Source organism: Mastigoproctus giganteus, chromosome 13 (assembly GCF_048544385.1).
Source record: "Mastigoproctus giganteus isolate SK-2022 chromosome 13, ASM4854438v1, whole genome shotgun sequence".
NCBI classification, from domain to species: Eukaryota; Metazoa; Arthropoda; class Arachnida; order Uropygi; family Thelyphonidae; genus Mastigoproctus; species Mastigoproctus giganteus.
In genome coordinates, this window is record NC_143587.1 from 20,274,189 (window position 1) to 20,287,624 (window position 13,436).

General features: G+C 37.1%; 1 protein-coding gene across 1 annotated transcript in view; it reads left to right on the forward strand.

The window, feature by feature from the left end:
- LOC150075838 (protein Obscurin-like) overlaps positions 1 to 13,436 on the forward strand; it is a 598,361-nt gene that overhangs the window by 83,080 nt on the left and 501,845 nt on the right. The window contains exons 5-9 of the mRNA XM_090387723.1: positions 7,646 to 7,798; positions 9,038 to 9,208; positions 9,439 to 9,508; positions 10,861 to 10,953; positions 11,535 to 11,627. Coding sequence (XP_090243849.1) covers positions 7,646 to 7,798; positions 9,038 to 9,208; positions 9,439 to 9,508; positions 10,861 to 10,953; positions 11,535 to 11,627 — 580 coding nt within the window. The remainder of the gene's footprint in view (positions 1 to 7,645; positions 7,799 to 9,037; positions 9,209 to 9,438; positions 9,509 to 10,860; positions 10,954 to 11,534; positions 11,628 to 13,436) is intronic.

Below are 13,436 nucleotides of genomic sequence, written 5' to 3' on the forward strand. Positions count from 1 at the left end.
TGATTAAATTATAAACAATTATTTTTTTCAAATTAGTACTGAAAAACCGGTATTTTTTGTGTCAATACCGGTATTTCAATACCGGAAAAAAATGACTGGGATCCCGGTATTTTAAGCCCTAGATATTACCCATTGATAAGAATACATAGTTATAAAATGAAAGTGGACACCCATCCCATTATGGTGTTTTAATTAAAATGATGTTTGAATTTTTTTCTTTCGTGTACAGCCATATTAAAAAAATGTTTCTGTTCAAAAGAGAAATAAAATTAATACGTTCTCAAGACAAAAAAAAAATACTTTTGTTAAATGAAAATGGATACGTTACAATAAAGTTCACGAAGGTTCGTATTTATTTCCTTGCTAATGAAAGACTGAAAGAGATCCTAGGGACGTGCCATTCCATATTTGGTGAGAGGGAGGGGAATTTTGTCTCTGGGATTTAAAAAACAAAGAAACCACACTGCTCTCTAAATTACTCTAATAGTTTCGCCATCTACAAGGGAGAAAGAAAAAAAAAAGGACGAAACCTTCAGGGGCACAACTCGCAGTGGAAAATAAATTAAATATCTCCTAGAGAATTTTTACCTTAAAGTTCTTTTACAGGATTGGCTTACTATCATAAAAGGAAGATTTTTTTTTTTAATCAATGGCAATGAACAGATAATTTTATTTCGAAATGAATTTGAAGTTTTGTCAGAAATTCCAGATTCGATTTAAAAAACCTCTATGAACTCGATATTTAACTTCAAAAAGAGGGTTGACATTGTTGACTTTTGTTATATAAGCAAGGCCGGCCCTAACCACATGCCAGCTTCGTGTAGATGTTTTGTTTGTGTCGACTGACTCACAGCTTTATTTGTGAAAGAATGCAGCTGCTGCCAATTTTTTTTCAGTCAGTATAATTGGTTTTTGCGGTTTCGTGGCTAAAGAGAGTCTATTCCAATGATGGACAGAATTATAAACTATCAACCAATATCTACCAACTATCAATTATAAATAAACTATGAAAATCAACGTAGAATAAAAAAATCAGTACAGTTAATATGAGGCTAAAAAGAAAGGAGAAATATTTTTAAATCTATTATTTTAAATACAACAATTTCAATGTTTATTCCCTTCAAAGTACTCTCCAGCCGCGCCTATACAGAGCTCCACTCGCGATTTCCAGGATCTAAAACAGCAGCAGAAGTCCTCGAAAGATCCATTAGTAGTGGCATATGATGCAAGAAAGCAAGCATCAGCCAAAACAAAAAAAAAAAAAAAAAAAGCTACCCATTTCACCTATCCATTCTCTCCAAAAGTTTGTCCAGTTCTTCCTTGAATTTTAAGCTATCAACTTCCACAACAACAGATGGAAGTTTATTCCAGCAATTTTAGCACTCGCCGGCTAAAGGCAAATTTCCCCACATCTATTCTACAACTGTCTTTCCTCAATTTGAATTTATGCCCCTCAAGTGCGTAATCTGAGCAAGAGTAAGACTCCCATCAGCAATGAGCTTACTGGTATGATTCCGAATTAACATATCATTTAGGTGGTACCACACTTTTGATAGTGAAGAATGAAAGAACCACAGGGGTAATTGTACAGTCCAACGTGAAGTTCTCTGAACAGTGCGGACAGGCTACTAGGACAGGTCACGGAGTTTCCGTCAATGATATACAGGAATTTTGCCAGCGAGTACAGTGAGGTGATTATCTCTTTGTATAAGGTCGTATCTTGAGTACTGCATACAGTTTTACTAGACTTAAGAAAGATCTTGATCTGCCGGAACGGGCGCAGAGAAGAGCAACAAGATTACTCAAGGGTACAAAGAAGGGTACTCTTACCATGAAAGACCCAATTCTCCAAATTGCAGCACTTGGAAACCAGGCACCTGCAAAGAGACCTGATGGAAGTGTTTAAGGCTTTAACTAGATTGAGTAAACTAAATGTTAGTGGCGCTTTTATTCTTTCTTGGGCAACACAGACACATAAGGGAACATGAATTTAAATTCAGTAAGGATGGGCGCAGGATAGATGCGACAAAATTTGCTTTCAGGTGGGGAGTAACGGATTGTTGGAACAAACTTTCGTCTAATGTTGTGGAGGTTGGTATTTTGAATAAATTTAAAGAGGAATTTTACAGATTATTAGAATTACAGATTATTGCCAACTTACCAGGAGGTAAGTTGGCAATAATCCACCAGAGCCCACCAGATGGCATTGCTGTATTAATCCCCATTAGTCATAATATCACTTGTTTTTGAGTAGACCAGCTTTTGTTATTTATTCTTTCTCTTGGTGTGATTATTTTTGCCAAATTTGTTTTTTCTTTCCAACTATAGACTAATGGTAAAACTATTTCGTTGGCTACCAGACCGAGCAGACAGTTTAATGTCATTGTTTGTCTTCCACACTCCACACTTAAAGCCATTGCCTCTGGATGAGTTTTTGTTAGGCGAAGCTAATGGACTGCCTTTAGCATTTCTCTATAAATAACTTTTAAGAAAGGTGCCAAGGTTCCAAATGATAAAAAGTGTTGCTGAGAATTTAATAAAAGTTAGTTGGGTTGTAATTACATTTCGTATTTTTTTTTTAAATTACAAAGCAGAACTTTAAATTTACATTGTATTGGGTTAATATAAAGGATAATTCAAAATTAATTATCCTGTATACCCCAATTTCAAAAATTTATTGCCACCACACTAGTAAAGATATACTGAATATCCAGTTATTTTTCAATGAAAAACTCAAGGGGAAAAAAAAGAACTTCTGTGCTGGATTGTTCTCCCGTGTGTAGCACAGTTGGTGTAATCACCTTCCACACTATACCGGGTGGAAAGAACTCAGTTCGAATCCAGTCAATGCCAGGAATTTTTATGGGCTTTTTTACAACTTGGCTAATTTCGGTCTCAAGCGAGGACAGCGTGGTTTTTTCCTCCCTGAAACTCGGATTTTTCGTCCAGCAAACAGCAAATTGACCACAGCTTTACATTGACCACAACTGACCACAATTTACAAACATATCATATACGGTGCAGTATGGCCTAAGTTGCTAATGCCCCTAAAACTCAACAACAACTCAGTTTTAGACAAAATCTTGAAGACTTAGTGCTCGACGTCATCACACCGTAGAAATTGGTCCAGCTGTCCTGGTTGGGAAAAATCATTTTGAGTTTGTCTGCTAAAATTTAACTCGCTATGTTTAGTGTATATTGGTTTGCTAACAATTTTTTGAAAATTTTATAATGAGCATTCACTTCAATCGAAAGATTATTTTTCCATAAAGGAAATAATAATATGGAAATCAAATTTTCTTCTTAAAAATGTCAAACGGGATGCAAAAAGAGATCATTTTTAGATCATGAACATCGCTTCCTATTTCTCAGCTCTTCCGCGTGAGTCACGTGACAGTTATTTGGTTATTTTCGTCTCAACTGTAGTAAGTGTTCCATCTAGGTTTTCATTTCTCCATTAATAGCCACATGCTTCACTTAACTAGAGTAGCTGTCCACAATTTAGCGCAAGTAATGGATTTGGTCTTAAAACGTACTTTTCTCCCTCTGTTTCCTTTATATAACAAATTTCCAAGGCTGCTACTTTACAAATCCTGCCCTTGAAAAGTTCTACGCTCTGTTAGTTTATGAATTAGAATAGTAGCTTGTCGTTGGAATGGAATGGGCACCGAAGTTAAAAACTGCAGGTTTTTCTGGTAATTTCGATAAATGACATCGATATTTAACTCAGTAGCATTGCAAAGAATTTTAATTTTGGAGTGTCAACAATATACTAGGGGGGGGGGGAATTCAAATTACTATATTAGGGTCACCCGTAATTCATTATATAAACCCGTATTTTGGATGAAAAAATTCCGTTTTGCCAGTTTTGCTGGACAAAAAAAAAAAAACAGTTTTCGGGGGGGAGGGAGGAATTGCGATCCACGCCTGATACCGAATAAATGCAACAGACTAAAAAGAGCCCATAAAAGTTCCTCGTGTCATTGACTGGATTCGAACCCGCGCCTTTTCCACCTGGTGTGGGAGGATGATAGAGATAATGACCATTTTTATAAACGCAAAAATCACAAGTTAACAACAGATGATGACACCATGACAGAATAAAGAATGTTACTCATAAATTTCACGTCTCCACCACAGTGGTTATAACCATCCACACCGACCGGAAAAGATCTGAGTTCGAATCCCGTCAAGGACACGAGGAAATTTTGTGATCTTTGTTCACTCCGGCGCGAATTTAATCGGTGTCTGAAGGCTTCACGGTTTTAGCTCGGAAAACTTGAATTTTTTTCCATCTAATTAAACACGCAAATCTACCAAAGAGCACAAACGTTCAAGTTGACAGTAGCTCGAACGGATGTTCACTGCAGGCTCGAGCCACATGATTGCTAAATAAGGTTAATTCCAAAAAGATTGGTTGTAAACTGCTCTGATTCTTATTATAACCCCAGGGGCTCACATCTGGTGAGTATGGGCTTGGCACACCCACGGTCCTGAGCTGGATATCATCATTCTTCTAGATTGCAGGCTCTGAGTTTATGTGATTTCAAATCAAATCCACAAGAGCACAAGAGAGATAAATAAACACGAACAGGTGTTTATGTGGATGCTCAGTAGGGTTACTGATTATCGCTAAAGTTTGATAAAATGTTTTGATAAAGTTTCTCCTTTATTAGTTTTTCGAGTTTTCCTATTCAGCTTTTCGCTGAGATTAAACATGTACGCTTGTATTTCTAAATGCCATGAAGTCCGGAGAAACATTCTTGGAATTGCTGAAAACCCCGAAGTGCGTCTACACAAAGGACCGTAAAAGATCCATCTTTTTCAAATTACGCGGTCGTGTTGTTTGACAGTTAGTGTGATAGATGTAGGCTAATTTCACACAGAGTATTTCATCTCTGACAGATATATACACTAATGTTCAAAGAAAGTGAATAACTGGGAATTTCACATTTCTAACCCTTTTTCTCGATGGTATGTTACATTAATGACTATCATCACAAATAGAAATATAAACAAAAGATATTTATTAATAGTTAAGGCAAAGCTAAGTAATATTTGACAGGTGCTCTCAAAATATTCCAAAATGAGCATTTGCAACCTTTATACAACGGTTATGGTAAACAGAAGCCCTCAATTTGCTTCAGTTTATCATTTTAAATGGAAAACAAAATGAAAAGTTCACCAGGTGCAAACTAATATTTAGTTGAACCGTCTCTGGCCCTGATGACAGCAGTACACCGTTGAGGCATTGACAAGATCAATTTATGAAAATAATCAACTGATAGTTCGTGGTTCCAAACACTAATTATGGCTTCCTCAAGTTCCCGAAGGGTCTTTGGTTTCTTTCTGGCAACTGCAGATTCCACACGATGCCAACAGTTCTCTAGGATGCGGGTCCGGCTATTTCCTGGCCAGTTAAGAGTTGTAATGGACCGTTCTTCCAACCATTTTTTCACCTGTAACAAATGTAAACACATTACTGTCGAACCTCTAATGTGGAAATGAAACTAAAGTAACTACAGACGTTCCTACTTACACTTTTCGCCCGATGATAAAGAGCAGAGTCATCCTGAAAGTTGCAGTTACTTGGCAGGTTGAAATGGTCTCTAATGGTTGGCAGAAATTTGCCTTCCAATATAGCCAGGTATCTATTGGCACTTACGGAACCTTTTATAAACTGCAGGTGACCTACTCCGCGATACGAAATGCACCCCCATATCATTTGGCTGGTAGGGAATTTCACTGTAGACACCATACAGTCTGGATGGTATTCTTCACCACGTCTACGGCGAATCGTTTGTCTTCCATCAGAGCCATGCAGGTTGAATTTTTTCTCGTCCTAGAAAATTACTGACTTCCACTGCTCGGGGGTCCATTTGACATGCTCTTTACAACAAATTAATCGGGCCTGTTTCATTTTTTTTGTGTGAGGAGGGGCTTTTTCTTAGGACGACGGGCTATAAGTCCATTTTTCAAGAGGCGTCTTCTGACTGTTACTGCACTTGCTGGCACTCCTGTATGTTCTTCTCATTCTCTTTTCAGCTCAGACGAAGAAGCTGTAGGATTTTTAAGGCATAAGTGCTTCAAAACGCGGTCCTGTTTTGGAGTAGAGAATCGTTTGCGTCCGGTTCCTTTTTTCCTATCAGCAGAACCAATATTCTTGAATTTGGAAAGAAATCTACCCACTGTCGACTGATTACAAGACACTCTATAAGCAGTATCACGGGAAAAACATCCTCACGTAAAGCAACAATAGCATTCTTTCTTTGTGGCGTCAACTGCACGTAACTCGCCATCTTGACACAAGCAAGGAATGACTGCAACTCTTGCAGAGCATGCTTATATAGCTGGAAGTAACAGCTGATGCAATATTACGTCATCCCCTACGCGTTTCAATCTTATCTGATGCAATCTGTAAGAAATATTGCCATATACGGTACCTACGTTATTCGGACGACCATTACAATTTTAAGGGGTGATGCACTTTCTTTTAACACCAGTGTATATGTTGTTTGAAATTTCTAATTAAAAAAACTTGATAATAATAATAGCAATACAAGGTAAAGACAATTTCGGATCCATAGATACATTATTTAATATGGCCTACTATCCATAATTATTATTATTATTGTTGCTCTTATATTAATTCTCCCTGATTGGGGGATTCCACTCCGTGACGGGTACTGCTACCAAGTACACAGGGTGGTTGTAATGTCTGGTGTTACTGTTGGTCGAGGAACTCTCTGACTATCCTACAGGTGTTCAGGATTGCGTCTTTCTGGAGTTCATTGTAGGTGTTCTCTGGGAGACCTATTGCTGCTAGGCTATTATGTAAGTTCTTTGGCACCATACCAGTGGTTGACACGATAATCGGGATAGTCGTTACTTCTTGCATATGCCACATCTCCTTGACCTCGTGTCTCAGGTTCGTGTACTTTCTGATTTTTTCCTCATGGGTTTTCTGGACATTGCTAGTGTTGGGCTCTGCTATGTCAATCAGATAGGTAGTCTTTTCCATCTTGTCCACAAGGGTTGATGTATCGTGCAATTACAACTTCGATTGAAGAGGACTTTAGAAATCCCTCACAACGTGGCTGAGTTAGTCGATCTCAGGCGAGGGCAGCATGGTTTTCTCTCCTGGAAACTAAATTTTTCCAGACTTAAATAAATAATGAATTCGAAATTTTCTGTCACCTCCTTGGTCTATCTGTTTCAGCAAAGAGGTATTTGTTGACGTCAAAACGACTTGTGTGGTGCTATACAGGTCGTCAATGATTATAGTAGGACCATGTGCTTTGTTTGCAAAGCACTGCTGTTAAAATTTTGTTTCTTATAATAAGCCAATATAATATTATCGAAGGGAAAGTTAATAAATAAAATTTTAACTTTTAAATTGAAAAATTACGTCATATCGAAACTTTAAGAACTGATATGAGAAGAAACGTTACTTTACAGTACACTATGTTCTTGTACACTACGTACACTACAGTGGAGATTGTATAATTCTAAATTGCTTAATTCGAAATAATTTTGATTCCTCTTCAGCTTGAAATTATCCAAGCTATATTATAGTTCGAATTATTCGAAGTAACATTTTAAACTATAATAATGTGTGCTATAAAACTTTGTTTTGATTTTACAGATGGCGAGTGAAGACCCGTCCAATGTCCAGTGCATTACTAGGCAGAGAGGGTCTCGTGCCATCCTGCTACCTGGAGAAAAAGACGATAGAGAGCACTACTCAAGAAACCGAACGAACTGATCCGAAAGCACGAGAAGCCGCATTGCGGAGGGAGTGAGTAAAAAATTATTAATTATATTACAATTAATTAACTCTTATTCAACCCCTTAATATCTATTTATTAATTTATCTATTTCTTAATATTAATTTATTCCTAGTTTACCTCACAGTGAAACTTGATCAAACCTTTGTCTTTGGTTCTCCCCACAGCGGGTGTAAAAGATCTGAGTTCGAATCCCGTCGATGACTCGAGGTGTTTTTATGGGCCTTTTTCATAATATGGCTGAGTTAGTTGGTCTCGGGATAGCATGGTTCTCTCTCTCCCGAAAACTCAAGTTTTTCTTCCAAACAGGCAAATTGATCACAAACAACACACCCAATTTACAGACAATATATAGCGCAATGTCCTAAGTCGCTAATGCGCCTAAAATCCTACAGAAACAACAATTTGGCGGTTACAGTGGGCTTGGAAACATGAACATTGCACAAGGAAGGAGTGCAAAACCATTGCTTGGTTGAATCCTGGTTCCAGCTGTTTCCCGCTTTTGGGAGAATATGACAAAAAAGGGTCTGTGGAACTTTTGTCTGTATTTTTAAGGATTTTAAAGCGCATGATGATGATGAATTAAAAGGCTGGATAAGGTACTGTATATAGTAGAACGAACCAAACTGCATCGTTGGGATTATATCGCCAGATGATACAGTGCGCCGGATTGTATCATCCCCTACAATGAAGGTAGCGTGATGGCCTGGGACCATTGGTTGTTTTGGACAAAACCATGAATGTTGATGTCTGTGCGAAGAACCTGGACAATGGTGAGTTTCCTACGGTTGTAGCAGCACGTTGGGGAAGGGCCATACGTGTATTAGCAGGACAGTGCTCCATGTCGTACTGCTCGTGTTGTGACGGACTAGTTTGAGGACATGAGCGTCGAATAGTTAGACTGGCCAACCCAGAGTCCTGTCCTCAAACCTCAATCCAATTCATACCCTCTGTGGTAAATTAGATCGAGGAGTGCGTGTGAAGAGGACTGCCCAAAAAATCAGTGCTGACTAGTCACCCCTTTGAAGGCTGAATAGGAAAATATCGGAGGACCTTTACAAAGAATTGGTGGAGAGTATTCCACAGAAACTAATGTTTGTCACACAGGTTTCAGCACACGTTATTAGTTTTCCTGTAAATAAAGGTTATTTGTTCATATGCAGGTTTCCAGATATTAATGGTAGGGCAGTGTATGTAGTAAATACATTGAATAACAAACTTTATATAAATTTTATTATTTCCTTTTATAGGAAGGTGGTGAAGGAGCTGGTGGAGACGGAAGAAGACTTTGCCCGTGATATGCAATACGTTGTGAACAATTATATGACCGAGATGGACAATAAATCCATGCCCAAGGAACTTCGGGATTACAAAGATGTAGTGTTTAGCAATTTCAAAGCCATCTCTGATTTTCATAACAAGTAATTATTATTATCATTTTCATTTATTTAACTTTAGTTTAATTTTCACATTGTAGAAGTACTTCCAAGGAATATTTTTTCTGTAGGACAGTATATACTTTTCGTAACTATTTTAACCATGTAAGCTAATGTAGCATCCGTTGACCTTAATGAGTAGAGTAATTAAGCTTTACTAAACTTTTATTTTGTTTATTTGATCAAAGTGGAATGAGTATTGTCTTCTTTTACAGTGTTTTAATCAAAGGAGTCCAGTACTACGCCAGTGAACCTGGAAGACTAGGGAAAACTTTTCTTCGATTGGTAAGTTGAATTAAAATTCCGAATGAGAAATAGTTTCGTCTCATTTCTCTCTCTCCTATCCACCATCCTTCTACAACTCAAGTTCATATGCCATGGCCATCAGGCAAAATAACAATGAGGCGTGATCAAAATGTTTGGGGATTTAACTAATATTTGGAAATGAATCTTCCCTGTGGTTCGAATAATCTTCTTTAAAATAGTTTCCTTGCTATATACACCGATTCCAATGCTTCTGCAACTTTCGGAATCTCTAATACTTTCTGCTTCGCGTTTTGAATAATTTACTCAGTGGTTGCAAATGTGATACTTTAAGGCTGGGTAAAAGAAGTAAATCACAGGTACCTAAATCTGATGAGTATGGCTGGGAGACCATTGCTGCGGAGTACTTCGAAAGAAATTCTTGAATGGAAAGCGCCCCATGTACAGGAATATTGTAATGATGCAAATGCTAATTCTCTGAAACCCAGTTTTCCAGCCAGTTTTACCACACTTCAAAGGGCAGTCTCCGTTGAACTGTTTTTTAGTATTCCTGGTTCACTGTTTTTCCATGCGGAACAAATTCATAATGAGCAATGCCTGTGAGCCACAAAATTCAATAAGAGTGATCTTTCCATTTGATTTAGATTGTTTTGCTTTTTGTGACCTGGGAGAATATGAAGTCTTTTATTGAGAGGACTGAGCCTTTTGTCCGGACCTTATCCATACACCACAATTCGTTCCAAATAGAAGAAACAGTATGGGTCAGCAGCAGCAGCAGCAACAGCAGGTCCTGACATATTGTATTAAAATTTATTGACATATCCTGCAAATAATACAAATTTCCCTATCAACTTAACAGATAGTTAAATCTCGATCAATCCTGATCTGATCATGATTGATCAGACCTTAAATTTAATGCGCTAATTCGTCGAATACCTTGTGACAAGTTGCAACTCGCCTACGATCACAATTTCAAGAAACAAAGCCAATCCCCCAACTTTTGATCACACTCGTAGAAATATTTAATGGAACATTAAAAATATTTCATTTCATTACTTAAATATTCTCTTATGTTGTTTAAAGAGATACTAATGAATAATTATTTATTCGTATAAATAATTAATAATTATTATTTATAATAATTAAAATTAAAAATAATAGTGGATTATTTGAAATTATTAATGAATTTAAATTATAATTAATGCATGGAATTAATCATTATGATTGAATTAATGAAATTATTAAATCACTTGATCGCTTTTTATGTTTTTCAACAGACTAATCATGAAAAAAGTCGATCTCATTTGCATAATTTAAAACTGAAAGTAGACATGTTTTTGTATTCAGTTTATTTACATTTGCATATTTTTTAGGAACGTGATTTTGATATGCATGTAAACTACTGTAGAGATGAACCACAAGCTCAAGAAGCATTATCTTCTGGTCCCTTGAAGGAATACTTCGATGTAAGTAAAATTCTGTATATCCCTACCTATTGCCAATCTATCTATGTTACCTTTCTTTATCTCTCCAATAGAAGAAGACATAAAATAGAACTCACTTCATTTATATGAGTACTCTGCTTTCTTGCATGTCCCTTACAAATTTCATCATGCTTGAAAGCCCTTTGCAAGTTCCCAGATATCCAACAAGTTGTTGCTGTTGTCATATCACCAGAACGAATAAATGACTGGCTACAGAAATTGGACCCGGATCTTTTCAAGCGACAAGGGACAACCTTAAAAAACACAATGTTGATATTGTCCAGAAATTGACCATTCTATTACATTGAGGCTGGTTGGAAAGATTTCTAAGGGACACGATCTGGAGAGCCATGTCAGTTAAGTTTGTTGGTGGTATTAGGGTTTTAAACGCATCAGAAACTTAGGCCATTAGAGTCATAAGGGCAACTTCTCAACAAAGCAGTACCTCATCACCTTAAAATCCTTTCATCTATTTAAATAATTTCTACATCATTTACATAGATTTCGATTTGTAATACCAAATTTTCAATTAAGAAAGTAATAGTTTTTTCTCCCTCTTTTAGGAGTATAGCAAGAAACTTGGAGATGATAAATCATTATCAGAACACCTAAAACTCCCAATCCAGAGGATTAATGATTATCAGCTACTATTAAAAGTAAGTAGAACTTACAAGATATTAATCTTTTTTTTTTTTTTTTTTTTATGTCCTGTGGTAGAAATCGGTGGGTCATTTTATTTCTTTAAAATCAGTTCAATGTGAATATTTCACGGCTATCGAAGGTCCTACCCTGTTATGGTCTAGAACGCCCTTTGATGAATAAATTGATAAATAGTGTACAAAATATCTCCAAAATTTGCATATTTGTACCTTTTTTTTTCGATCAGTATATATAAAGGAACATTTTGTTGTAGTAATCGAAGAGAGCAGATGTGTTTTAAGTTGTTTCGGAGGTAACTTGAAGGAGATTTGTGGGGATCCTTAATGGACTTGTTAGTAACAGTTTAATTTCTGTAATACTTTGTTAATTTAAATTCTGTAATACATTGCAAATTTCAATTTTATAATCTAAAATGTTTGCGGAATAATGGTTGTTACAAGATCCACTTTCAATGCATCGTCCAAGGACATCGTAACTCAAGTAGAATGCCTGAGTTATGCTGGCACTTCCGGTGTCAGTAATGAGTACGTTGCTGGTATAGCTTGTAGCATATGTTCTGAGGTCAGTCTAGTAGACAGACCAAGCATAACTGACGATTCTTTTCTTTGCACCAGATATAAGGAATCTACCTATCTCAAAATTGCTGCATTACTGGAACGGGTGTTTACCCTAGAAACAACTGTAACTGGAAGCTCGTCAGGGATTCAAGTATCTTGTGACATGCAAATTGATGCACCTTCGATTCGGGTTCCGGAACAGAATAGTGACGTGCATACTCCTCTGCCTGAATGAAATTTGGTTTTATTGGGATATTCTATTGTTAGGGAAATGATAACATATTTTGTAATAAAGATAGGTGGACCAGAACCACGGTGTTCTTGCTGGTAGCAACAACAACAACGACTGGTGATGTTACTATCAGATTATCACATTTTAAGGGGGAATAAAGAGAGCATTATTATTCATGCGGGTACTAACCATATTAAATGAAAATTGCCTGACGATTTGTTGGATAAATATATAGGACCATGCTGAAAAAATGCCGCGAGTTAGGACAGATTGTGTATGTGTCTGCAGTCCTGCCTAAACACGATAGAAGGTTTTTTTATTATTATTTATTTATTAAAGAGTCGGTACCAGCCAGCTTTCCTGCAACCCCACCATCTATTGCAATACTGTACAGGTAATTCTAACATAACATATGCTACCACTAGTTGGTTAGATCCCTGGCCGTCTGCCAGTGTACTGATGACATTATAAACACCATCAATATAAATACCCCCAATTTGGGGGTGAAAATAACAGCGGTCATTAGTTCATATTTCAAAAATAACATCGTTTCATTAGTCTTGATTAGAGAATGTCTTTCTCACGAGGAATAGCACTGCTCAGGAAGTGGAACGCAATCCATATATAAATCCATGCAGTAATGGAATGAAAAGGGATGTAGCATTATTTCATTAACTACTAAGCAATACGCAGCTCAACAACAGATAAGCCCGAACCAGAAGCAAAGCAACGATTCACTATTCGGTCTTCGCGATCACAAGCGACAGACTCACTGTGGTGGTCTAATCCTCCACAGGATCCCCTAGTTTTCTCCGACACGAACCCAGCCACTAAGAGGAGACAGGAGCGCTTCAAGGGTGATGGATCACAAATTCAAACTCAAGTCTCGTCCATAAATGCTGCCCTCAATGTCGAGATCAATTTCATAGTTGGCTCATCAGTTCATATAAGTCTCATACCACTCTAGGAGATATTCTTCAGTCTCAGACAACTTCCGATCTTCTTGTCTGAATTGC